Below are 26,660 nucleotides of genomic sequence, written 5' to 3'. Positions count from 1 at the left end.
TGTGTGTCCATGCATATGCTTTAGTATACATGGACGCACCTGTGGGTGGCAGTTGTGGTGTTGATGCGCAGGTACGTCCATGCATATGCTTAAGTATACATGGACACACCTGTGGGCGGCGGCTTAGTATGGTGGTGTGTGTGTGTGTGCGCGCGCACAGAGGTGCATCCGTGCAGGCTTAAAGGACAACTATCAAAATTAACTAAAGTTCTAAATGCCACATAGATTTCCAGTAATTACTAGAAAATAGCAATACTAAGGCTTTTTTTCATCTTACATATTTTATGTGAAATAAATGACATTTACAGAGAAAACTGGGCATTACTATGGAGGAGTGTCCAGCACATCCAGCATACAGAAACAATCTTCACTGGTTGTAATACTGTGACTGTAATCTGTTCAGAATGATAGAAAGCAGAAATATAGCTTCAAATGTGTGTAAATAACAATCAGCTGCAGCTCTGTGTGCCTGACCCTGTGTGTGTCTCTTTCTCTCTTTCTCTCTCTCTCTCTCTCTCTGCCTTGCAGTGTAAAGTAAACAGTTTTACAGCTACAGGTCCTTCTTTTCAGAGCCTTCTCTGTAAAAGCTGGCAAGGCAGAAACAAACAGTAAATCATTCCTCTGGTATGGCTGCAGCCTCTAGCATCTACGCCGACACAAATTGTTACAAACGGCTGGTAAACAAGGCATATTTTTTTTTCCCCACACAGGCTGTGTTGAGAGATCTCTGAAAAGCTTTCTATTGTTGCTGGTTATATGCTCTATAGGTATGTGGGGTTTACACAAGAACAGTTTCTTTGATAGTTGTTCTTTAAGTATGCGCAGACGCACCTGTGGGCGGTGGCTTAGTGTGGTGGTGTGTGTGTGCACAGCGGTGCGTCTGTAAATGTTTAAGTATGCACGGATGCACCTGTGGGTAGGGGCTTAGTGTGGGCGGCGGTTATGGTGTGTGTGTGCGCTGTTGTGTACCTACCTGTAGTTTCCTCCAGTCCCCTCCGCACGGATCGCTCTCACCCCATCTTCCTTCGCAACCTCGCTCTCTACAAGCTCTGTAAGTTCGCATGGGTTGCCCGCCGTGCCCCCGTGGCCGGAAGAGCTCTGTGCCTATGGAGTATTACTGTGCAGGTACAGAACGCTTCCAGGCGCGGAAGCGAGACAAGTGCGCACACAGCTATACTGCGCATGCGCCGACTGGCCAAACTTACAGCGCTTGTAACAAAAGAACGAGGAGGCGGAGGAAGACTGCGTGGGAGCGATCCATGCGGAGGGGGCTGGAGGGAGCCCCAGGTATGTATAAAACTTTGTTATATTCATCTCTAGCCCTCTTCAAGCACATGCACAGACACCCGTGCACGCTCACCACAACTGCCGCCCACACTGATAAGATAATAGTCTCAGGGTCACTGTAAGTATGCACGGACGCACCTGTCAGCGGCAGTACAGTTGTGGCTGGAGGCTTACGGCAGCGGTTGTGGTGCACGTGCTGCGCGCATGATTCCTATGCGAATCGGGGGGTTCCTAGTCATCTTTAAAGGGAACCTGAGATGGAGGATTATAAAGAAAATATACATACCTGGGGCTTCCTTCAGTCCCCTCCGGCCAGATCGCTCCCACGCCGTCCATTTCTGCCTCTCTGTTCGCCCGCATTTGGTCCGGGGCCAACTGCGCATGCGCGGCCCTCTCATGCGCGCTCCGGCCGCTTTCACATCGCCGGAAACGTTCTCTGCCTGCGCAGTACTACTGCGCAGATGCAGAGCGTTTCTGGTCACTGTAGCGCATGTGGCTGGGCCGCGCCTGCGCTGACTGGCCCCGACTAGAGGGATTTTCCGGAACCAATTGCGGGCGAATGGAGAGGCAGAAGAGGACAGCGTGGGAGTGATCAGGCTGGAGGAAGCCCCAGGTATGATTATTTTCTTTATAATACCCCATCTCAGGTACACTGTAAAGGTGCCCATACACTACGTTGATTTCCTGCGGATATACAGCACATTCAATCACTGTGTTCGAATCTGCTGTGAAATCGTTAACGCAAATGATGACCGATACGAAATCGATCGATTCAGTCGATCCGTCCAGGTGGAGAATTTTGCTCAATCGCCGGTGGGTCGGGAGCGCGTGGTTAGCAGCAGTAATATCACCTGTCCGCCGGCGCGAGTCCCTGAGTCTGTGCTGTCCTTTTCTCCGGCTGACCGCCTTCTCCATCTCCTCTGCACTTCCTGTCCTGTGAGATGCGGAAGTTCAAACAGTAGAGCGCCCTCTACTGTTTGAACTTCCGCTCGGGACGGGAAGAGAAGAGAAGATGGAGAAGAAGGCCAGCCGGAGAAAGGGACAGGGGGGACTCGTGCCGGCGGACAGGTGATGTATTGCTGCTGGCCGGGGGAGGCGAGGCAGCGGCAGTTCCACAGGTTGTGAATCGATTTCATGCTGAAATCGATTCAAAATCTGTGTGCGGTGTATGGGAAGCCAATAGATCCCTCTGATCAGATTCGATCAAAGAGGGATCTATCTGTTGGTCAATCTGGTGGCAATCGGCCAGTGTATGGCTGCCTTTAGAACTTTCATAGGTCTCCAAGCTGGCCACAAGCTTGTGTGGGTGGAGCACAGTGGGTGGGGTAACTCTGTGACTCAAGAAAAAGGAGGAGCTATCTTTAAATTAACATAACCAACCCCTTGTGATTTCCATTAGGGTATGTATAATGTGTATGTCGATACACAGCTCCCAATTGGCATCGCAACTGACCAAGAAATACTATTGAAAAAATAATGATGTATTTAATAACTGATCATTTAAATGTCTACATACAATATTTATATAGCATCACATAAAGCCTAAAGGTGTCGCTACGCTGTACAATTTTCCCTAGCAGATTCTCGCAGATTGAATGGGAAAATCGATGTGTGTATGGGGCTGACATATTTATTTCCCTTTAAAGGGGAACTGAAGAGAGAGGTATATGGAGGCTGTCATGTTTATTTCCTTTTAATCAATACCAGTTGCCTGGCAGCCCTGCTGGTCTATTTCTCTGCAGTAGTATCTGAATAAAACCAGAAACAAGCATGCAGCTAGTCTTGTCAGATCAGACTTATAAGTGTGAACCACTGAAACACCTGATCTGCTGCATGCTTGTTCAGGGGCTATGGCTAATAGTATTAGAGGCAGAGGATCAGCAGGGCTGCCAGGCAACTGGTATTGCTTAAAAGGAAATAAACATGACAGCCTCCATATACCTCTCTCTTCAGTTCCCCTTTAAGCTATGCAGCTTGCCTGTCCTGCTGATCTTCTGCCTCGAATTCTTTTAGTGATCTTCCCTGAACAAGCATGCAGCAAATCAGGTATTTCTGACATTGTCGGATCTGACAAGATTAGCGGCATGCTTGTTTCAGGTGTGTGATTCAGACACTACTGCAGCCAAATAGATCAGCAGTCCAGGCAACTGGTATTGTTTATTGGAATAAATATGACAGCCTCAATATACCTTTCAATTTAAAAGACTACTATCGTGAAAAAAAGTAGGCAGTTAAAATCTGACAGAACCGACAGGTTTTAGACTAGTCCATCACTTCATGGGGGATTCTCGGGGTTTTCTTTATATTCAACAACATATCCTGAACAGCAGTTGCAAAGTTTGACAAAATCGTGTGCAAGTGAGAAGGGAGGCTGGCTGGTATCTTACTATTTTGACAGTTAAACTGCTGTTCAGGAAATGCTGATGAAAAACCTGAGAATACCCCATGAGGAGATGGACTGGTCCAAACCCTGTCAGTTCTGTCAGATTTTTAACTGCCTACTTTTTTCGCGATAGTGGCCCTTTTAAGTTTGCATTGAAGATCACGACTCTGTCTGTCATTTGTTCACAATAGTTATATTGTCTCCAGTCTTGGTTTAAACTTTTAAACTGAGCACTAAAGTGTAGCTGAGCCGAAATGTGATGCTTACCTGAAGAGAGTGAAGCCTCAGGATCCTACTGAGGCTTCCCTCTGTATTCTGATGTCCCCCGTCGCTAAGGGGCGGCTCCTCCGGAAGATTAGTGACAAGGCATTATCGCTAATCTTATCGGGGCCGCATAGCTCCTCCTTCTCAAGTGTAGCCGCGGGCTCTATGGTAGGCACAGGTATGTCCCTGTAATATAGCTTCTTATATTGCTTAAAGCAACATTGAAAGAACAAAAAAGTGTTTCACTTCCCTGGGGTCTCTGCCAGCCCCGTGCAGCCTTCCTGTCCCGCGCCGGTCCTCCACAATCCTCCGTTCTCCCGGTGACAGCTAGTTTCGTTACAGCCGACGTGGCAACTGCGCCTCCACGCCCCACGTGTATCTTTCTTCGCGTTCCCGCTAACAGTAGCGTCATGCACTATTCGCGCAGGACGCTATTGCAGACAAGAACACAAAGAAAGGCACGTGTGGCTCGGGGTCGACGGTAACGTAACTAGCTGGCGGCGGGGAATGGAGGATCGTGAGGAGCGGCACGGGACAGGAAGGCCTGCAGAAGCCCCAGGTAAGTTTTTTTGTTTGTTTGTTTTTTTCCCTTTCAGTTCCGCTTTAAACTACAGCAGAGCCCCCGGTATGCGGCACCAGCGAGGATCGCCTGATGCCGGACATGCTTTCCGCTTGCTTGAACAACAGGCCTGAAAGGGCCCCCCCCCCCAAAAAAAAATACTTACTGAGCCTCCAGTGACATCTTGCAGCCTTCCTGTAACACCTAACTGGCTCCTGGCGGCTTTCCGGCATCACCTGTGCACGCGTGCCAACGGACCCGCATTGTGTCACGTGACATGCCGAAAGACGCCACTAGGAGCAAGAGGAAGGCTGCAAGATGTCGCTGGAGGCTGGGTGAGTATTTAAAAGGCTGTAAACACTCCCAGAACCCCCCCCCCCCATAACAAAGTCCTCGTTAGCCCCTCAGGCATGCTGGTTAGTTGAGATCTCTGGTTGCCCGGGTTCTGGATAACGGGGACTTTACAGTACATAGAATTGCCTTGATGAGAATCCTCTTGTAAAAATGTACTGTTAACTTTAGTTTGTGTTCATCAATTCTACATCGGATGACGCCCCCTATCTGTGGTGCTTGTGCAATAAAATGACTATTCAATATTACACTCCAATAATATCTTGAATAAAATAATTGCTTTACACAAATCCCTTTCTCTCACTTTTGTACATAAAGGACCACTCCAGCAAAAAAATCAGTTAAGATATGACAGAACTGAACAGGTTTTGGACTAGTCTATCTCATCATGGGGGATTCTCAGGGCTTTCTCTTTCAAAAGCCTTTCCAGAACAGCAGTTGCTAAGTATAAAAATGCTACCTCAGTGTCCGACACCGAAATGCTTTTGAAAACAAAGAAAACCCTGTGAATCACCCATGAGGAGATGGGCTAGTCCTAAAACTGTTGGTTCTGTCAGAGTGTAACTTCTTACCTTTTTTTTTTTTTTTTTTTTTTCTGGATTGGTCCTTTAATATGGAAGGTAAACGAGTTGCTAATTATTATTGGTTTATAAAGTGCCAACATATTCTGTGGCGCTGTACAATTATGTGCTGATGCTAATGTTATGCAATGTTTTGCAAGTTGGAAACGGGCCGCATTTGGTCCATTTTCAAGCTGCATAAATCTGAACGTTGTTTGAATCCACTCGGAACTATTAACCTGTCATTGACCACCCCTACTGAATGATAAATATGGAATAAAAACTGCTGTATGTTCCTCGTGAGGTAAAATGGTCATGCCTGTTTTGGCCACTAGGTGGCAGCTGTGGCTTTCTGTGCTATAATGCTGTGTCTGGTTTCTCCCGCAGGCGCTGCCAGCATCGGGAAGGGACTGGGAGGAATGTTGTTCTCAAGATTTGCACGTTCTAGTGCAGCCTCGTACGAAGTCAAAGAAGGCCCAGATGGGGAGGAGAAGAAACCCACCGTACAGAACCAGACCACTCCGGTGACGGTCCCGGCACTGCCTCACAGCGTGTCCGGGTCTCTGGACTCCGCAGGTAGGTCTTCTTGGGTTGTATCTGCATTAAAGGACACCTGAGAGAGGCTGCCATATTTATTTCCTTCTAAACAATACCAGTTGCCTGACACCTTTGCTGATCTATTTGGCTGCAGTAGTGTCTGAGTCACACCAGAAACAAGCATGCAGCTAATCTTGTCAGATCTGACAATGTCAGAAACACCTCATATGCTGCATGCTTGTTCAGGGGCTAGAGGCAGAGGGATCAGCAGGGTAGCCAGGCTACTGGTATTGCTTAAAGGGGAACTGAAGAGAGTTATATGGAGGCTGCCATGTTTATTTCCTTTTAAGCAATACCAGTTGCCTGGCAGTCCTGCTGATCCTCTGCCTCTAATACGATTAGCCATAGCCCCTGAACAAGCATGCAGCAGATCAGGTGTTTGAGACTAATGGTGGCCATACATGGTACAATTTTTCTTTTTTTTTTGATTAGATAATTTAGTTCGATTATTCTGTTAGATCGAATATAAAGGTTTTTCCAGCATGTCCGATCTAATTTTTTTGAAAAAATGGGATAATCGTTCCAATTTTTTGATTAAAAAAAAAAATAATTATTTTCAACTTTCATTTGATTCGATCATTTAGATCGAATAAACGGGATCATCGAACGTTTTTATTGTACCATGTATGGCTACCATAAGTCAGATTTGACAAGACTAGCTGCATGCTTGTTTCTGGTGTTATTCAGATACTACTGCAGAGAAATAGACCAGCAGGGCTGCCAGGCAACTGGTATTGATTAAAAGGAAATAAATATGGCCGCCACCGTATACCTCTTACTTCAGTTCCCCTTTAAAGGGAATAAATATGGCCACCTCCATATCACTTCAGATGATCTTTAATGGGAACCTGAAGTGAGAGAAATATGGAGGCGGACATATTTATATCCTTTTAAGAAATACCAGTTGCTTGGCTATCCTGTTGATCCTCTGAGCCCCTGAACAAGCATGCATATCACATCTGACTGGATTGGCGGCATGCTTGTTTCAGGTGTGCGTCTGAGGGTGGCAGGTTACTGGCAAGACACCAAAGCAAATGGGATATAAACAGTGACAGGCTGCGAATGATCCGTACATGCTAAACGGTGGCCACATACAATACAATAAAATAATCTTACAGCAATTCGATAAAAGCAATTGATTGCACAGAAAAAATTTATCTTTTATTTATTTTGTTCAAGAAATATGATCACATTCTTTGTTTTTGCTTTTTGTAGATAGAAGTCGAGTGGTGGATTTTTCTGATCAGTTTTTATGAAAATTGAATAGTGTGTAGGGTAGATTGTGCGTTACTTGATATGTCGTCCCAAGAAAGTTTTTTTCCAGGGTTTGCAATCAATTATTTTGATATAATTGAGGGGCAAAAATTCAACCCACGTGTGTGGTACATTGGACAGATTTTCCAAATGAATCTGTAAAATTGATTGTAATTTTTAATTTGAAAAGAAATAAAAAAATAAAAAAAATCAATTGTTTGGCCACCTTAAAGGGGTTCTGTGGTGGTATGTAAAAACAAAAAGTGTCCCGCGCCGTCACTGAAGCCCCCTCTGTGGGTCATCTGCCCATTATTTGTCTAGCTAGATGAAGTCACTGTGGCTGCTCGTCCTCGCTCCCGGAGATGAGGTGCAGGTGCAGTACAAGGAAACTTTGTACTGCACCTGCGTGGTAAGCTCCCGGATGCGGGAGCGCGGACGTGCACAGACGCGCAGCCACAGTGACATTCATCTAGCTAGACTAATAATGGGCAGATGACCCACGGAGGGGGGTTCAGTGACGGCGCAGGATAGGATATCTGCAGGGGGTCGTTAGAAGCCCCAGAAAAGTGACACTTTTTGTTTTTACAGACCCACCACAGAACCATCTTGAAAGAGACCCTGTAACAAAAAAAGGTCCCCTGGGGGGTACTCACCTCGGGAGGGGGAAGCCTCAGGGTCCCAATGAGGCTTCCCCCTCCTCTGTAGCTGCAGGCAGTCCAGCGCTGGCTCCCCCCCAAAGCGTCCCCCAATCCTGGCTCGACAAACCTGACAAGGCTTGGTATATTTACCTTCGTGGCTCCAGCGGGGGCGCTGTTGCGGCTCTCAGCACGGAGATACTGTAGGTGTAAATAGCCAATCTCCATCGGATCCGCTCTACTACGGAGGAGCAGGAGACTTGCGCCTGCGCAGTACAGCGGACAGACAGCGATCGGCTATTTCCGCCTATCTCCGAGTGGAGAGGCGATCCTGCTCTGGAGCCCGGAAGGTAAATATTTACATCCCCGCTGTTCAGAGGGGCACAGCGAGACCACCGTGGGACACAGGACAGTGAAAGCCTCTAGGATCCGGAGGCTTTCCCCACCTGAGGTGAGTACCCCCCGGGGAGGTTTTTCTCGTTACAGCTTTTCTTTAAGGCTCCATGCACTAGCTGTGCAGATACAACGTTCGGTTCTGTACGAGGGAGGGGGGCGGAGCGATGCAGGAGTGACGTCATAGGGCATGTAGGGGTCATGGCCAAGTGGTCGAAAGGGGTCGTGGCTGCCATACACACACTGGATTCTCAGCTGCCTCTGCTGATTTTTATCTGGCGTGTGTAGAGAGCTTTAGTCTGTCCGTACCGTTCGCTGCCTGTCGCTGTTTATACGACACTTGCTTTGGTGTCCTGCCAATAACCCGGCACCCTCGGACGTCATTAGTCTGTTTGGCAGCCTTGCAGCATCCCTGTAATATTCCTCTGTGTGAGGAGAACATGACGAGTAGCGCATCGGGCCATTGTGATTCTGGGCCGCTCCCGCCATGAGAGGAAATGACCTCAGCGCTTGGCCTCTCACCAGTATTGTCTCTTCATTAAGATTCTCCTCAGAGATGCGAGCCATTCGTTCAGAGCATTGTGCGCTGGCCTCTTCTCTGGGAACGCAGATCCTTTACTGAGAACTAACACTATTCCTTCCCCTCAAAGTCCTAATCGGCACTTAAAGGGACAATGTCACATTGCACAAATACTGGCCAGACGCGGCTGTGAATTCTCTCTGGGTCCTGTTGTAGAGCTTGTATTATCTGGGCAGAAATGTCCAAACGGAACAATCCACCTTTATCTAGAATGATGGACCTCCTATAGCTGTAGGCTTCCATTTTTTTATTTTTTAAGAGGTTGTAAGATCCAAAAATTAAAAATCCTAAAATGTATTTTCTTATCTAAAATAAGTCCATATATGTCCCCTTAGTTTTTTGTTTTTTTTTTTACCTTTCTTTCTCTCTTTTACTTTGTCTTGGGTGCTTCGCCCAAATACATTAACTGTGCAGTGCCAGCGGGATTGGGGTAATTTTTATGTTTTGAAATACAATAAGTTGCAAATAGCAGCTTCCTATTGCAGATAAGATAAGGACACTATAAGCAGTAGGTAATTCAATCTCCCCCCCCCCCCCCCCCCCCTCTTTTAACTTGTTCTCATTCCACGTTTTTTACACCTTAAAGTTCCTGACATTTCTGACACTTTAGCTTTGTTGTTTTGAATACAACAGTAACTTTAATTATCTATGACATCTTAGTGATGCATATCTTGTTTTTTCAGTACAATCTAGGCTTTCTTTGGGTAATATTTTTCTCCCAAAACTATTTTGTTTTATAGTCAGTTTATGGGGAAAAATTAGGCCTAAATGCAGAGAACCAACATTTTTTTTCATTTTTCACCCTTCCTAATTTTCACATCACACGTCCCACAGTTATAAAATATTTACAAATAAATTATTTGGCCCTTCCCGATTAATATGATACCCCACATGCCACATTTTACTTCTAGCTGAGCATGTGGCAGACCGTTATCCCCAGTCTGCGGGTCTGTGGCGATCGAATGCGTTATCTAGGGCGACCGTTCAGGGGGCATAGAGCTGTACAGATGCATCGCTAGGCAATGGCAGAGCGTTACATCTGTAGAGCATTGGGGCCTGAAACTTTCGCCCTAGCGATTGCATCCGATCGCTACTGGCGGCAGTCATTAAGCGTTTATAAACAGGCATAGGTATTGCAGGGGTTAATAATGGGTTAATATGCTAAGTTTTGATTAAAAATTAATGGGGCATGGAAAAAAAAATACTTTTTATTATATTGAGACTATATTGAACGCACAGGGGGGCTAGCTAGGAGGTAGAATCTACGTCCTGAAACCTTGATCAGTTAAAGAGACTCTGAAGCGAGTTAAAAACTCGCTTTTTAGCTTATACTAATCATGGGCATGTTTGCCCCTGCTAAAACGCCGCTATCCCGCGGCAGAACGGGGGGTCTTTGCTCCCAAAATCCCCCCCCCCCTGCAAGATCCACGACCAACTTGGTCGTAGATTTTGCTGCTCATGGAGGCAGGGCTAACGGCTGCAGCCCTGCCTCTCTGCGCGTCTTATCAGCGGCGGATCTCCGCCTCTCCCCCGCCCCTCTCAGTGAAGGAAGACTGAGAGGGGCGGGCGGAGATATGCGCTGATAGACGCGCATGGAGGCAGGGCTACGGCCGTTAGCCCTGCCTCAATAGGAAGCGCTCCCTGCACAGCACGGAGGGGATTTGGGGGTAAAGACCCCCCGTTCTGCCGCGGGATAGCGGCGTTTTAGCAGGGGCAAACATGCCCATGATGATTATAAGCTAAAAAGCCAGTTTTCAACTCGCTTCAGACTCTTTAACCTCCATGGCGGTTAATTTTTTCTGCAAAAATTGCAGAAATCCAATTTTTTTAATTTTATTTTTTATGTTTCATGTAAAGCTACCAGAGTGGTAGCTACATGAAACTCCACTAGAGGGCGCATGTGTCCCTCTAGTTCGATCGTCGCCGGCAACAATAGCAAACAGGGGAACGCGTATATTACGCGCTCCCCTGTTTGGCTTCTCCTGTCGCCATGGCGACGATCGGAATGACGTCATGGACGTCAGCCGACGTCCTGACGTCAGACGTCTCCGATCCAGCCCATAGCGCTGCCCGGAACTCATTGGTCCGGGCAGCGCAGGGCTCTGGCGGGGGGGCCCTCTTGCGCCGCTGCGTGCGTGCGGGCGATCGCCGCAGAGCGGCGTCGATCAAGCTGTACACGCGGCTAGCAATGTGCTAGCTGCGCGTATAGCACTTTACAGGTTGAAAATCGCCCCACCAGGGGCTGAGATCTCCTCCTGCGCGGCATAGCCCGAGCTCAGCTCGGGCTTACCGCCAGGGAGGTTAAAGCATGTTATGCTTGGTAGACACAATGAGATTTTCTGGCAGATCATTTATTATTTCCAACATGTCCGATCTGATTTCCAATCGATTTTTCATAAAGAGTGAGCAGAAAATTGATCGAAAAACAGATCTGACATGTTGGAAAGAGTCCACCTGGCAGTAAATCTGCAAGAAAATCTCATGGTGTGTACCAGGCGTAAGCCTGTTGTCTAGGTGATGTTTGCTGTGGGAGTGACAGTGAGCTGTGACCGTAGGGAGGAAAAAATAAACACTTATCTGCGTTGAAATAAAAATGAAAAGGGCAGAAGTGATGTCACTTTTGGTATCGCAGAGAACTGTAAAGATGGAAACCAGCAGAAATATTCTTTACTTTACCTAGTGTAGAGCGATCCTGAAGTTCGAAAAAAAAAGTGTTTCATCTTAACCTGTATCTTCTTACACCATACTGCTTTTGAGCCTGGCCTCTCTAAGCAAATGACACAGCGGGTTGTGAGCTACGCATGTTTGAGTACAGCTTGCACAGGCCCAGTAGAATTCAGTAGAATTAAAGCACTCATGCACAACGGTTTTACTCCATGCACAAGCGCCTTTATTCTACCAGGCCTGCTGGTATTGCATGAATGGCTGTAGGCAATGATGGACTAATGAGTAGGTACCGACTCAAATTCGTGATTCAAATGAGGCTTAATTGCCTCAGCTGTGTGCATAGGAGACCGGGGGTTAATTACCCAGAATTCCGTCGGCTTCTATGCGTCCCAAACGTCTTGCACGCGGCCTATGGTATGCGTTGCAAGACTCACTACTGCGCTCTTCCTCCTTCCAGCTTCAGGGGGGAAGTGCACGGTATTGAGTCTTGCAACGCATACCATAGGCCGGGTGCAAGACGTTTGGGATGCATAGAAGCCAGCGGAATTCTGGGTTATTAACCCCCCGTCTCCCATGCACACAGCTGAAGAATTTAAAGAGACTCTGAAGTCTGTTTTTTTTTTTATCTGCTTTTGTCATAGTCAAGTAGAATCGCCGCAGATGAGTGATTTATTGCAAAGAAATTGACCTGCAAAGTTCCACGATTTTGCAGATTGTGCTGCCCTGGAGAGGCAGAGCTTTGGGCTGTAGCTCTGCCTCTCCGCAATCAATCTCCTTGGATCTCCGCCTCCTCCCCGCCCCTCTCAGTGAAAGAAGACTGAGAGGGGCGGGGAGAGGTGGGGGTCAGCAGAGATTGACTGCGGAGGAGGCAGAGCTACGGCTGAAAGCTCTGCCTCTTCAAGGAAGAAAAGCCCTGCGACCCCGGGAGCTTTGCAGGGCTGTGTCACAGTAATAAATCATTAATCTGCCACGGGGATATGGTGAATCTACTGGGACAATCATGCAGAACAGGATTATATGACAAAAGCAGGTAAAAAATTAGACTTCAGAGTCTCTTTAAGCCTCATTTGAATCACGAATTTGAGTAGGTAACTACTCGTTACTACTCGTGAGCCCATCACTAGCTGTAGGGCTAGCAGAACGTCCACATTTTCACCGTATTGGTAATTGTTATTCATCCCTTTCTTCATTTCAGCCGTGGATTTGGAACATCGGATCGATTTCGAGCTGCGCGAGGGACTGGTGGAGAGCAGGTACTGGTCGGCCATGACATCGCACACGGCCTACTGGTCCTCCATGGACGTGGCGCTTTTCCTGCTGACGTTTTTGTACAAAGACGGACAGACTGAGGATGAAGACAAGCTAGGTGTAGATGAACTATAGAAGCTTTATACTGAAAACAAAAAAAAAACTAAAAAAACAAACAAAAAAAACTGGATCTGACTGGACCAATGTAGCTGCTGACAAAATGGAGACCGTCTGGGCAATACGAAAGTGCATGTCTGAATGTCGTTCTATTGCCATAGCTCACCACTGATTGTTAAACCATTTCCATATTGTTCTTTTACACCATGTTTCATTAAAGCAATAGAGCGTTTCCAAATTCTACTCACTAGATACTTTAAGGGTAGCTCCACCTTTCTGGCAAATAAGACGAGGTATAGACTGCAAGATGAATGTGCCTGTGCTTGATTGGTTGGAGAGGGGTCCAGGACCTCTGCCTTGTGGTGGAACCCTTGTGGAGGGGTCCAGGACCTCTGCCTTGTGGTGGAACCCTTGTGGAGGGGTCCAGGACCTCTGCCTTGTGGGGCAACCGAATAAAAATTGGGTAAATAAAAAATCTGACCAATCAGATTCAGACTGTTGGCGAAGACTTTGATTGAAGGATTAGCAGATCTTACAATTATTTCCTGATCTGAATGAAGACATTTGAATAGAGAAACGACTATTTGAAAGCTAGACATAAATTATAAATGTATAAGGGCTGATTGAAACAAAATCAAATTGGCCCTTTTTTCTCTTTCGTGAACATAGACATGTGAATGCTGTGCTAATGTTTGTGAATGTTGTACAATGTCGTGCCTGAACCACAGTTAAACCACCATGTTCTTTCACGGGGAGCGAAGGACACCTCCTACTTGTCGTCCTGCGAGTGTACAGGAGATGTGTGTAATTGAATTTTTATCAGGATGTAAAGACCAGCATACAGTATGATACACTTTTTTTGCACTAAAGATGTGGTCCTACTACAGGTTAAAGAGAACCAGAGACGAAGCACCCTCATGTATTTTATTACATTTATCAGTGGGAACATGACAGTAAACACCTACCCTGCTTTTAGTTTTTGTTATGTGCTTAATTAGTCTATTAGCAGCTGTGATAAGAATCCCCGACTGGCTCAGTCTAGGTTTGACCTGGAATCATTATAGCTGAGTCACTCTTCTGTGGAGTCTTTTCAAGCCCAAGCCTGCCACCTCCTGGCTCAGATTTCCTGCTTTGCATACTGAGAGCTGTGATGACATGGGAGGGGCTGCTCCTGCTGAGAGAGAATCTGAAACAGACAAGTGTGGCTGCAATATGATCTCTGTGTGCACGAGATAATGATGATGACTGCAGTTTCATTCCTATGAGAGACACTTCCTACAGGCAGCTGCACATCATACCAAAATGAAAGTACACAGATGAAAGGCTGCATTTAGCCTAGATAGCAGCCTAGTCTCATATAGCCTAGACAGCACATCCAGAACAACTCATAACCCGGAAGCAGAAGGGATATGAGCCGGCGGCCATATTTGATTTTTCCTGGAGCAATAATAGATAAACACTAAAAAAGGCACACCAGAGCGGCGAAATTATCAGGTAGAGCATTTATTCTTTACAAGCTATTGACTGATATGTTAATTTTGTGTGAAACTTTCATCTCTGGTTCCCTTTAAGACAAATCAATAATATGCTCACAAACACCAGCACAGTGCTCCCATGTCTATCCCCCTCCGAACTAGAATTTGGGACAGTTTCATTACTTTTCATTCGGCCATTAAATGTTTCCGATCAGCTCAAACTGCTCCATAGTCACAAATGCTGAGAATACTCTGCATCCTTGCACTCTATACCAGAGCTGGCAAGCTGGTAAGCTGGTAAAGCAATGTAACCGTATTATTGAACAGGGGGCAGTATGGGACTGATTGGTCTCGTTTGTTATAAGTTCGTTTTTCCTTTAAAGGGAATGTATGATGATTTTTTTTCTTGTTTGTCTTTTAAGTTAATAAGTAGAACACAAAATGAAAATTGCATATTTTCTTGCGAGTGCCATCTTGTCAGACGAGTATGTTTTACAGCTGTGTGGTAATGAGAAAGAAAATCGGGCAGTTGAGTTTACAGCAGCAGTAAAGCAATGCTCTTCTGCATACTTTAAAAAAAAAAGTGAACCTTTAAACATTTATTTGTAATATTTCATGTTACCAGCAAAAAAAAAACTAATTTATTACTAAACAAAATAAAGTTAAGTGCAAAAATAAACTTTTTACATTCCCTTTTACAGAGCATTCTTCACAGAGGGGCATTTGAAATCACTACACATCACTACTACAGCAACGTTTTTACTGGCCCGCAATAGCTGCTTGACCTGTTTTTTAGATTGTATAACGTTCCAAGCCACAACTCTTCACAGGCTGAAAGGGCTTCCGGTAAACCTTTTTATTGTATCCCCCTTGCTGAAGGACAGAGTAACCAAGCAGCTCGGGGTGACCCAAAACCAATAGGAAAGAATAGGGGACTAGGAGAAACCAAAAAGCCCTCCTACTAATAAGCAATGCTTGGTGTGGCTTGCCTTCTTAAAACAGAAGGTGTTTGCGATAATTCAGGTTTAAGTGAAGATCTGGGGTTACCCATAATGCACCACTTAGGAATATGCAAATTACCTCTTTATGCCCCTCAAGCCAGGCTTGCATCCAGAATGCTGGTGTATAGAACGCCTATAGCATTAAATTTTAATGTGGGGCTGATGTGGCTCTGTAAAATGTAATGTTATAAGCTCACTATACACCAGCAATTCTGGATGTAAGAATGGCTTTAGGGGCATAAAGAGATAATTTGCATATTCAGTTGTGGTGCATTGTGGGTAACCTCAGATGTTCACCTAAAGCTGAATTATCGCAAATTCCTTCTGTTTTAACAAGGCAAATCCCACTGAGCCCCCCTTGCTGATAACTGTGTTAGTTCATCTCTTGTGAAGTAAGAGTGTCCTCCTCTTTTCTGAGACTCCCACTTTCTAGCTTTTAAAGGAGTGTTTAAATACAGCCCTGACTTTTTTTGTCCTCTGCATAGTTCTCTTCACTCATCAGCTATGGGTATCTGTAAACCTCCATAAGTCATTGCAGTGTTCTCCCTGGGTGCTACACCAGGCCTGGCTGGATAGTGTAATGGTTAAGGGCTCTGCCTCTGACACAGGAGACCAGGGTTCGAATCTCGGCTCTGCCTGTTCAGTAAGCCAGCACCTATTCAATAGGAGATCTTGGGCAAGTCTCCTTGCTACTGCCTATAGAGCACGTCCTAGTGGCTGCAGCTCTGGCGCTTTGAGTCCGCCAGGAGAAAAGCGCAACATAAATGTTCTGTGTTTGTTTGTTTGTTGTTTTGTTTGTATTTTGCGGATCACCCGGCTGTCATCGGCTTGCCTCGTCATCCTTCTCCTATGTTTTAAGGAGAGTTGTGCCGCCCTGCATTCCTCTGGCTGCGCCCCACCCGGCTACTTTTTCATGCCACCAAGCTGGACAAAAGTTCAGGCGAGAACACTGCATTGGCTAGGGGGAGATGAGGTCCTGGAACACTAGAGAGGATTTAAAGCATACCTGAACTGAGAGATATGGAGGCTGCCATATTTATTTCCTTTTAAAGGGATAGTTAAAGAGCAACTGTCGCGAAAATCCTAAAATTTAAAACACATACAAATTAGAAGTACGTTTCTTCCTGAGTAAAATGAGCCATAAATGACTTTTCTCCTATGTTGCTGTCACTTACAGTAAATAGTATACATCTGACAGAAGCGACAGGTGTTGGACTAATCCATCTCTCCATAGGGGATTCTCAGCATATTCTCTATAAAGACATTCCCTGAAAAAGATGCTGCCCAGCCTCCGTGCTTGCTGTACACTATTTTGGCAGTTGGACGGAGCAACTGCCATTCACTAAGTGCTTTTCAAAATAAAGAAAACCCTGAGAACCCCCCCTATGAGAAGATGGGCTAGCCCAAAATCCGTTGGTAATGACACATTTCTACTTATTGTAACTGACAAGAACAGAGGAGAAAAGTAATTTATGGCTCATTTTACTCTGGGAGAAATGTACTTCTTATTTGTATGTGTTTTAAATGTTAAGATTTTCGCGACAGTTACTCTTTAAGTGTATCAAAAAAAAAGCCAGTTTTACTTACCTGGGAGTTCTCCTGGCCCCCTGCAGTCGCCCTGTGCCTGCGCCGGTACTCTTCGATCCTCCGGTCCACCACTGCGGCTGTTTCGGCGACTGAGCTTGTGGCCGGCCACTGCGCCTGCGCGGCCCTGGTCACGTGTACCTTTGTTCGCATTCCTGTCGGCAAGAGCTTCCTGCGCAATAGAGATTTACTCTTACTGCACCTGCGCAGGACGCTCTCACCAACGGCAACACGAACAAAGATACGCGTGACCAGGGCCGCACAGGCGCAGTGGCCAGCGATGGGCTCAATCGCTGAAACTGATCCACGGTGGGGGATCGAAGAGTATTGGCGTAGGCTTTGACCACTAAAGAGGTGCATGTGCACCTTAATCCATTAGCAGCTTAAATAAAGTTCTCTCATTTGAGATAAGTGCACTGCTTTTCACCTCAGCCAGCTGAACTCTTGTGCTGGAAATTCTTGGAATGCTTTAAAGAGACTCTGTAACAATTCTCAGCCTTAGTTCTTCTATCCTATAAGTTCATTTGCCTGTTCTCTGGCTTACTGCAGCCTTTCCTAATTGCACAGTGGCTGTGTTATCTCTGTTATATGATCTAATCTGTTTCCTTCTGTCGGGCTTAGGCTGGAATGTGTTGAATGTGCAGGGCTGCTTGTGATTGGATAGAAGCGATACACACCCTCTGCAGGCCCCCTGCAGGCTCTGTATGACTCACACACTCTGCTTATGTGAGCCTATCACAAGCTGGTTAGTTTGTTTGTAAACACTGCCTAAAACTGTTAATTACAAGCCAGGATTGCAGCAGAGAGTGGCAGAAACAGCACAGAGGGGCCCAGGAGAACATAATGAATAGAATGGTATGCTTTTTCTTGTAAGAATTTTAGAGTACAGATTCTCTTTAATCTCTCTCTACTAGCAGAAATATAGTAAGTGAAATGAGAAGTCCTCTTTTATTGTCTCACACTACCCCCTAGTGACAAGTGGCCATAAATACACATTACAGCAGTACTAAATTACCTTGGGAGGGGGAAGCCTCTGGATCCTATCAAGGCTTCCCCCGTCGTCCTCACACCCACGGTGGTCAAGCTGTGCCCCTTGTAAGCCACAGCTGACAATTTGTCAGGCTGTGACGGAGGCTCCGTAGCGTCTGCAATATTTACCTTCCCTGGCTCCAGCGCAGGCGCAGTAGAGCAGATCCGACAGCGATCGGCTATTTCCGCCTCATTCCGAGCTGAGAGCCAATACTGCGCTGGATCCGGGGAAGGTAAATATTTACATGGCCACCGTTCGGAGCGGCCAAGCGAGACCACCGTGTGATGGAGCAACGGCCAACAAGTAAGTTCTTAACAAAACCCATAGGAGCGCCCCCTTTTTATTTCCACTTCAGGTGCGCTTTAAGAGCAAGTACCATGACTGCCAATACCTTTGCTATCCTCCAAATTATTTTGTAAAGCTTCATTCAAATCTTTACGTCTCCTGCCATCAACAAATAGAAGATGGTAAAACAAGTCTGTGTCAGAAAATGTATGTAGTAAGGTTAAGGCATGTACAGATAGTTGTGAACACTTACCTGTTGTATGTGGGGTTTTTATGTGGTCTGGGTGTGGTCACAGGAAGTAGAAGAGTGTTGGCTTTGCATTTCCCCCCCACGCAGTGTACATGGGAGTGATTGCAATGCCACCTAAAGCTACCCCCACTTCCAAAGGGCATTCTTGTGTTGCTGGTCTGACAAGTCCTTGTTAGGGGTAGGGGCAACCAGGGCTGTGGAGTGGGTGCAAAAAATCATCCAACTCTGACTCCTCGGTTTATAAAACCTCCGGCTCCAGGTTCCCAAAATTGCTTTGACTTCTCGACTCCACAGCCATTGTAGGGCTGTGGAGTGAGTACAAAAATCCTCCAACGACTCTGACTCCAGGTACTTAAAAATTGCTCTGAACCCAAATCTGGGCTGCACAGTCCTGCACTTCTAGCCCTAGGTGAGAGGGAATTGCCAGATTTGACTGTCTCTGCTGCACCGTTTGATGAAGAACTAATCTAGTCTAAGTAGTTTGTTAGTATTGTTTTTCTGTTCCCTGCATTACATTTGCCTGCAAGTTAGTACCTCATTGATCCTTTCTACTGGTCAGGAGTTGGTCAAATTTTCTACAAAATCCATGGAGATTTGCCAGTTGCAATGATTGTTTTTAGTTTTTTTTTTCTGGACACCTGAACTTGAAATTTATTGGTTTGGTGGTATCGTGCAAAAGTGAACCTGCAGCGGGATTTGGAAGAAAAATGAGATGCTTACCTAAGTAGACAGAAGCCTCTGGATTGTCCTTAGGTTTCCCATCATCCTCGACCCCACTGATCCAGTGCTGGGACCCTCTAAGCTTATCCGGCAAGGTCTTGTCTGTTATGCTCTTATGTCCGCGCTGCTGTCTGTATACGAGAGCGGCTGTATCGTCTTGAGCACAGATCCGCTTGTGAGACTACAAACCAGAAGCGGGTCCCAGGCAGCAGTAGTGGGGTCTAGGACAATATGGGAGGGGCTTCCCAGTACTTGGGTAAGTATCTAACTTATCACCTATGCTTACCCACAGGTTTGCCTTTAAAGTGAGAGGGATATGGAGGCTTACATATTGATTTCCTTTTAAACAATACCAGTTGCCTGGCTGTCACTGGGAGTGGTAATTGAAATCTACACCTTGGCAAGAATAAGCAGCCACAAACAGGGTGTAGATTTCAATCACTGCAGTCCAGAAGTGGTTGAAGGACAACTGTAGTGAGAAGAATATGGAGACTTACATATTGATTTTCTTTTAAACAATGCCAGTGGCCTGGCTGCCCTTCTGATCTCTGGCTGCAGTAGTGTCTGAATCACAGACCTGTAACCAGCATGCAGCTAATCCAGTCACACTTCAGTCAGAGACATCTGATCTGCTTGTTATGCTTGTTCAGGGTCTATGGCTAGAGGTGGCAGAGGATCAGCAGGACAGCCAGGCAATCTGCGTTGTTCAAAAAGAAATAAATAAATCGGCTTCAATATCCTTCTTACTTCAAGTGTGCTTTAAAGGGGAACTGAAGAGAGAGGTATATGGAGGCTGCCATGTTTATTTCCTTTTAGACAATACCAGTTGCCTGGCAGCCCTGCTGATCCTCTGCCTCTAATACTATTAGCCATAGCCCCTGAACAAGCATGCAGCAGATCAGGTGTTTCAGTGGTTCAGACTTATAAGTCTGATCTGACAAGACTAGCTGCATACTTGTTTCTGGTTTTAATCAGATACTACTGCAGAGAAATAGACCAGCAGGGCTGCCAGGCAACTGGTATTGATTAAAAGGAAATAAACATGACAGCCTCCATATACCTCTCTCTTCAGTTCCCCTTTAAAGTGGAACTGAACTCAGAATTTCCTCTCTGCTCTAAAAGATTAGACACAGCATGATGACCTGAAAAAGTCTTCATTACGATTCATGGAAAAGTTTAGAAGTTTGTTTCACTTTGCAGGGGACACTGAAGGGGTTAAGCCTCCGTGTTTACTGTATGGGGAGAGCTGCCTCACCAGTGCTCCTGCAGTCTAGTCACAGTTGCTGGTAAGAACTAATTAGACACTTTGATCTGGGTGAACTGAACACAGAAAAGAAGCAGGGGATTTCTTCAGCGACTATATGTGGAATGAAGGCTTTCCATTGTGTGCTGTGCAAGAGTTCGGTTCCAGTTTAAGTAAGCAAGATAGTGGGTATGCTACTGTTACATATTTATATTAATAAGAGTATGGTAGTATTATATATTTATTTATGTAAACAGCGTTATTTGTATTGGTAACTAATACTGTTTTGGTTTAATCATTGTTGCTTTGCTGTGTAACGCACACTACATTTGCCAGAAAGGTGAGGCCATCCTTAAAGTGGGCGGAGCTCTTAAGGGATGTCTGTCATTGCGGGAGCTCTGCAGGCCACCATCTCGGCCACTTTTGGGTTTTTCGTGATGACGGTTTGTTCGGCTGTGATGATTTTTGGGTAATTCTGCTGAAAAAAAAATGGTCTGTGTGTGTGTCTGACTCGGTTGAAAGATTTAGAAAGTAGCGTAGTCCAAAGATCCATATAACAAACAGGAAATAGTCTTAAAGAGGATCTGTAACCTCAAAAAATTCCCTGGGGGGTACTCACCTCGAGTGGGGGAAGCCTCAGGATCCTAATGAGGCTTCCCACGCCGTCCTCTGTCCCACGGGGGTCTCGCTACAGCCCTCCGTGCAGCTGTGACGTAATATTTACCTTCCTGGCTCCTGCGCAGGCGCTCTGACTGCTGTCGGCTCCGAACTACACGGAAATACCCGATCGCCGTCAGGTCTGCTCTACTGTGCAGGCGCAAGTTTCCGGCACCTGCGCAGTAGAGCGGACCCGACTGAGATCGGGTATTTCCGTCTAGTTCGGAGAGGAAAGCAGCCACAGCGCCCCCGCTGGAGCCAGCAAAGGTAAATATTGAACTGACAGTCGGCACAGTCGCCGGCTGTTCGGAGGGCTGCAGCGAGACCCCCGTGGGACAGAGGATGGCGTGGGAAGCCTCATTAGGATCCGGAGGCTTCCCCCACCCGAGGTGAGTACCCCCCAGGGGATCTTTTTCATGTTACAGAGTCTCTTTAAGAAGCTGGTTCAAGATGGCCGCCACCTTTAGTTTAGACAGACAGAGCTTAAATCCCCTCTCCTGGTTCTGTATTTTTATGTCAGATCTTTCACAGCCGTGTACTACAATATACAGTAATGTGTTAAAAAAAAAAGTGTTAACTAAAATTTGGTCAGCAGCAGCATGGTCTTATGACTTACATGGACTGCTTGTCCCGGTCAGCAGCAGCATGGTCATGTGACTCACGTGGACTGCTTGTCCTGATAATCATCAGCAGCATGATCATGTGACTCATGTGGACTGCTTGTCCTGGGCAGCAGCAGCATGGTCGTGTAACTCACGTAGACTGCTTGACCTGCTCAGCAGCAGCATGGTCGTGTGACTCGCGTGGACTGCTTGTCCTGGTCAGCAGCATGGTCGTGTGGCTTATGTGGACTGCTTGTCCTGCTCAGCAGCAGCATGGTCATGTGACTCACGTGGACTGCTTGTCCCCTCACACAGAATTGGAATAGAGTGGCATTCTGGCAGGGGGTTCCAGGTGCAGGTCATCATGGTCCATCTGCATATCTACCTCCTCCCGCTGTAGCTAATGGAGAAACATACCATTGTAAGTGGGAGAGGAGGTAGTATAGCCCTTGTGGCATTTCTCTGGGTACTCTCCGAGGGAGCAGAACAGGGCTGTGTGTGTCACATGATCACGTTTCAGGCAACTTATGTATTGCACACATTTCTGCACATTTTGATATACTATTGGGTGGTGGTGAGAGCCATAGATGCAAATGTGGAAATGGGGGTTTTCAAGGGAACCTGAAGGAAGAGGTATATTATTAATTTTTAAAGAACCAACTTATTCCTTGGCGCTGAAAATGGAGGCTGCCATATTTATTTCCATTTAAACAACACTGGTTGCCTGGCAGTCCTGCTGATCTATTTTGGCTGCAGTAGTGCCTGAATCACACATCTGGAACGAGCATGCCGCTAATGCTATCAAATCAGTGTCAAACATCTGATCTGCATGCTTGTTCAGGGGCTATGGCTAAAATATACATGTTAATGTCTGACCTGTGAGCCAAATAGCAGAGCCTTCAAATTTGGACCACAAGTGGTTTTGCCACTTTGCATTATGTTTGGTCCACTCTAGAACACAAGGGAAGCTCTATTGAGGTGAAGCCCTAAATCACCATGGAAACCATATGGGGAGAGAGGGGAAAACACTAGATACCAGGGAACTGCATGAGGGGAGGGAGGCTACTAGACACCACGGAACTGTTAAATGGTGGGAGGGGGACGATAGGACACCAGGGAACTCTATAAGGGAGAGGGAGGTGAACCACCAGGGAACTGTATAGGGGAGGCTACTAGACCACAGGGAACTATGGGTGACAGGGAGGGGAAGCTACTAGACACCAGGAAACTGTATAAAGGAAAGTGAGGTGACCACTAGATATTGTTTGGCCTGCAACTTGGTCCCAGTGTTGAGTTTGACACCCCTGGGCTAAAAGTATTAGAGGCAGAGGATCAGCAGGACAGCCATTCAATTTGCATTGTTTAAAATTAAATAAATATGGCAGCCTCCACTTTCCTCTCACCTCGGGTTCCTTGTGCGTGTAGACCGTGGTGAGAATGTTTGCAATTGAAGAGGTCTGTGAGTGTTAAAAATAAATCACCTGACAGCCTGAACTTACCAAAAATCAATCGGCAGAAGATTCCACAGTGCTCAGTTTCCAGGTTTGGTTGTGTGTAGACCACGCCTTGGTACAACAACATTCAGTAAAGCTGACATAGGGCTGACATAGGGATCCCTAGCAGCAACCAGAAAGAGTTACAACTAGATTAATAATAAAAACTCTGGATGGCAAATCTTCTGGTTTTAATTTAATTGACAATCATCGCAAGATTGCCTCGTTCCGGTTCTGCAATAGTTCATATTGAGCTGTTTTGTAGCCATTAAAACTGAGAGGCCTATTGTTGCTGAGTGTGCAGGGGGCGTTTCCACAGGTGGAAGTTGGTTACGTAAATGGCAATGAAACTGAATGGAAACTGGCACAGTTCAATCAAAAGGTCACATGACATTCTCATGTGGGGGAAAAGGTTCCTGCATGCAATTTAAATGAAGCAGCCAATCCACTAATTCTGAAAGCTGAAAAGGGACTTTAGGTGGGTTTTTTCTTTTGATAGCCATTTTTTTTAGCAGGTGAAATACTCAGTTGTAGAACTCTGAGAAAACCAGCAGATCTGCTTGGAGTTCTTTAAAGGGACCCTGAACAGAGCTCAAAAATGGAATACTGAACTTACCTGGGGCTTCCTCCAGCCCCGTGAGGCCCGTTCTCCCTCTGGCAGCTCCATTCGCTGCACGGCCGTCTGCGTGCCCGTCTTGACCATCTGCCTGTCGCCGTGAGCGTTGCGCGTATTTGCGGTTCTCTCAAGAAAGAATGAACTGTGCATGTGCCAAATGCTTACAGTGATGGAGTTGCTCCTGTCAGGAGTCGGTTGCTCCTGAATAGCGAGAGAACGGAGGGAACCCAGAAGATGCCAAAGGGACTTCGGGCTATGCAGGGCTGGAGGAAGTCCCAGGTAAGTTCAGTATTCCATTTTTGAGCTCTGTTCAAGGATCCTTTATGTATATTTAAGTAAAAAACAAAAACCCTTTTAGTCAACCCTTGCATCACCCATTATGATCTAAAGCCAACCTATCACTAATCTTAACAATAGAAAGTGACTGTATGATAAAAGACCACACCATAAGGTCCTCTCAAAAACAGAGATGTCAAAATACTCCGACATTCCAGAGATACCGGCTCATTAAATCCATTGAAGAGGAAGTAAATGAAAGTTGAATGTTCTTAATTGTTCACCGGTTGCCCCTAATGTTCTTCATTAGCTGGAAAAAGTCAGCATTTCTGTGGTTGTTGCCCTGCCCCTATCGCACCTTGGCACACAGGCCACAGACTAGAGGACATCACACAAGGGTTAGACTTGAGGCTCATACACACGCCCGTACTAAAGGCAACGACGGGTCCGTCGTCACCTCCCACTGGGCGGGGGCGGATCGTTCAGAAACAGCCTTATCGGTCCGCCGACAGACTGTACACACGCCGTACTGTCTGCTGAAAATCCGCCCAGCGGGAGGTGACGACGGACCCGTCGTTGCCTTCAGTCAGACGTGTGTACGAGCCTTTACTTACACTAGCCATAAGTTTGGCAAGAATAGGAAACCAATTTCAGATATAAGGAGCCTTCATTGCATTGTCAGAAGAGGACACCACCAGAGCTGTGGCCTACTAGTCCACAACCCAGAAATATGGCAAAATGGAAGACTCATTTCATGCTCAAAATCCATTGAATGGGGTAAATAGGGCAATTTGTCCAAATGCCCATACTGCCTCTGCATTGTTGTGGAGTACCAAGCATAACAGGAAGCGTGGCTAAATTGGTGGTGATATCTAATGCAGCCTTCCTGTGACCTCAATAGTTCCAGTTTCCCTATTGGCCACTGAAGCCACCCATAGCACAAAAGACTCGGGTGGTAGACTGTGTGAGGCCAACGCCGACTTTTGCCAAAGAAGTGAAAATCTGCATCTCGTTTCAGCAAACCATATCTCTGGAACTTCTGAATGTTTTACATATAGTTTTCACTGCAGGTAACCTAGGTGATTTGGTTTTGTTTCGTCCTATGCTCAGCACGGATTGGCCAGCTAAATGACGTGTACCGTAAGGCGGGTCTTATGTAATTGCACCTTGTTGTATGAATGGTATGTGTGTGCCTAACCTTGCCGCCATTTTTTTTAGGTTACCATTAGGCAGCACAGGAAGCGAAAGTCACGTAGCAACCGCGGGGAGATAGCCGTGTGAGAGAACGCTGCGGGTGATGCTTCTCTATAGCCTCGCCAACGTGACTCGTTTAGAATGCTGCTGACTAGCCTGAGGCGAAACTAGTTGAATATTTTCTTCTCATCCTTCGAATTACGATTTATTTTTTTTACGAGTTTCCTTTTCGAGCCATACTCATTTTTTACATTCTTCCTAAGTTGATTTCCCAGAATGCATATCTTTGTACTTAACTGTGGACACTGGCACACACTTAGTAATATTTTCATTACAAAAAAATAAACCGGTTCTTGTGGTTTCACATAAAACGTGTGGAATGAATTATTTAAAATATGTCATGGGGGGGGGGGGGGGGGGGGAGGTTTGAGGGAAAAAAAGATAGCTTTGTAGACTGATTTTCTATCTGAGATGGAGAGACCCCCTCCTCCAACTTGCGTAAGACTTACGTTGTAAAAAAATTTCAAATGTGTTTACATTGTCTTAAAAAGCTGCACTTTTTCCAAAATTAAATATAATTCCAGTGAGTCTGAAACCACGCCTCCTTACCAGAGACTTTGTTTCGATAGGCTATCAGACAGTGCGGAGGAGTGGCTCCAACACACACACCACCATGCTCATGTAACTAAAGGTAGCCATACTCTGGTAGATCAACTAACAGATCCTTATCTGATCAGAGAGGGATCCTATTGGCTGCCCACACACTGCACACAGATTTTGAATAGATTTCAGCATGAAATCGATTCAAAGCCTGTGGAGCTGCAGCTGCCTGCCTCGAGCCCCCAGGCCTCCCCCCATTCGGGCTTACCAGGCCAGCAGCAATGTCACCTCTCCGCCGGCGCGACTCGTTGGGGTCCATGCTGTCTCTTCTTCTGGCATCCGCCCTGTGGCAAACCAGTAGAAACAGTAGAGGGCGCTCTATGCAGCTAACTTACCATATAAAACCGCCTGAAGACTAACACCATAATAAAAGTGTACCCGAGGCAGTATAAAAAAGTACCTAAGGGCCCATTCACACTAGAGCGTTTTGGCGGTGATTTTGGCAAAACGCTCAAGTGCTAGCGCGTTTTAAATCGCTAGTACAATAATACCCTATGGGCCTGTTCTCATTTGGGCGATTTGCGTTGATCGCTAAAAACGCAAACGTGTAGCCTGCACCATTTTCAGGCGATCGCGTTTTAGTGCTATAGGAGCGTTAACGTGATCGCGAAAAAATTGTCAAGTGTGAATGGCGATTTTTTTCGAGTTAAATGCAATAAATTGCCCAAGCAAAACGCTA

The 26,660-nt window shown here is 46.1% G+C and overlaps 1 protein-coding gene across 8 annotated transcripts in view; it reads left to right on the top strand.

Annotated features, from left to right (window-relative positions):
• DDHD1 (DDHD domain containing 1) overlaps positions 1-25,668 on the top strand; it is a 97,926-nt gene extending 72,258 nt beyond the window's left edge. For 2 of the 8 annotated variants that reach the window (XM_068254664.1, XM_068254667.1), the window contains 4 exons: positions 711-767; positions 5,792-5,980; positions 12,726-12,898; positions 25,346-25,668. In XM_068254664.1, the coding sequence (XP_068110765.1) occupies positions 711-767; positions 5,792-5,980; positions 12,726-12,898; positions 25,346-25,408 (482 nt within the window). In that variant the 3' untranslated portion in view covers positions 25,409-25,668. Of the gene's footprint in view, positions 1-710; positions 768-5,791; positions 5,981-12,725; positions 13,128-25,345 lie in introns of those variants that run through there. The other 6 variants (XM_068254666.1, XM_068254670.1, XM_068254668.1 and 3 more) reach the window with 4 other exon arrangements.
• The last annotated feature ends 992 nt before the right edge of the window (positions 25,669-26,660 follow it).

This window comes from Hyperolius riggenbachi, chromosome 9 (assembly GCF_040937935.1).
Source record: "Hyperolius riggenbachi isolate aHypRig1 chromosome 9, aHypRig1.pri, whole genome shotgun sequence".
In the NCBI taxonomy this organism is placed as follows: Eukaryota; Metazoa; Chordata; class Amphibia; order Anura; family Hyperoliidae; genus Hyperolius; species Hyperolius riggenbachi.
Note: the sequence above shows the minus strand (reverse complement) of the source record. Positions and strands in the feature narration are given on the sequence as shown.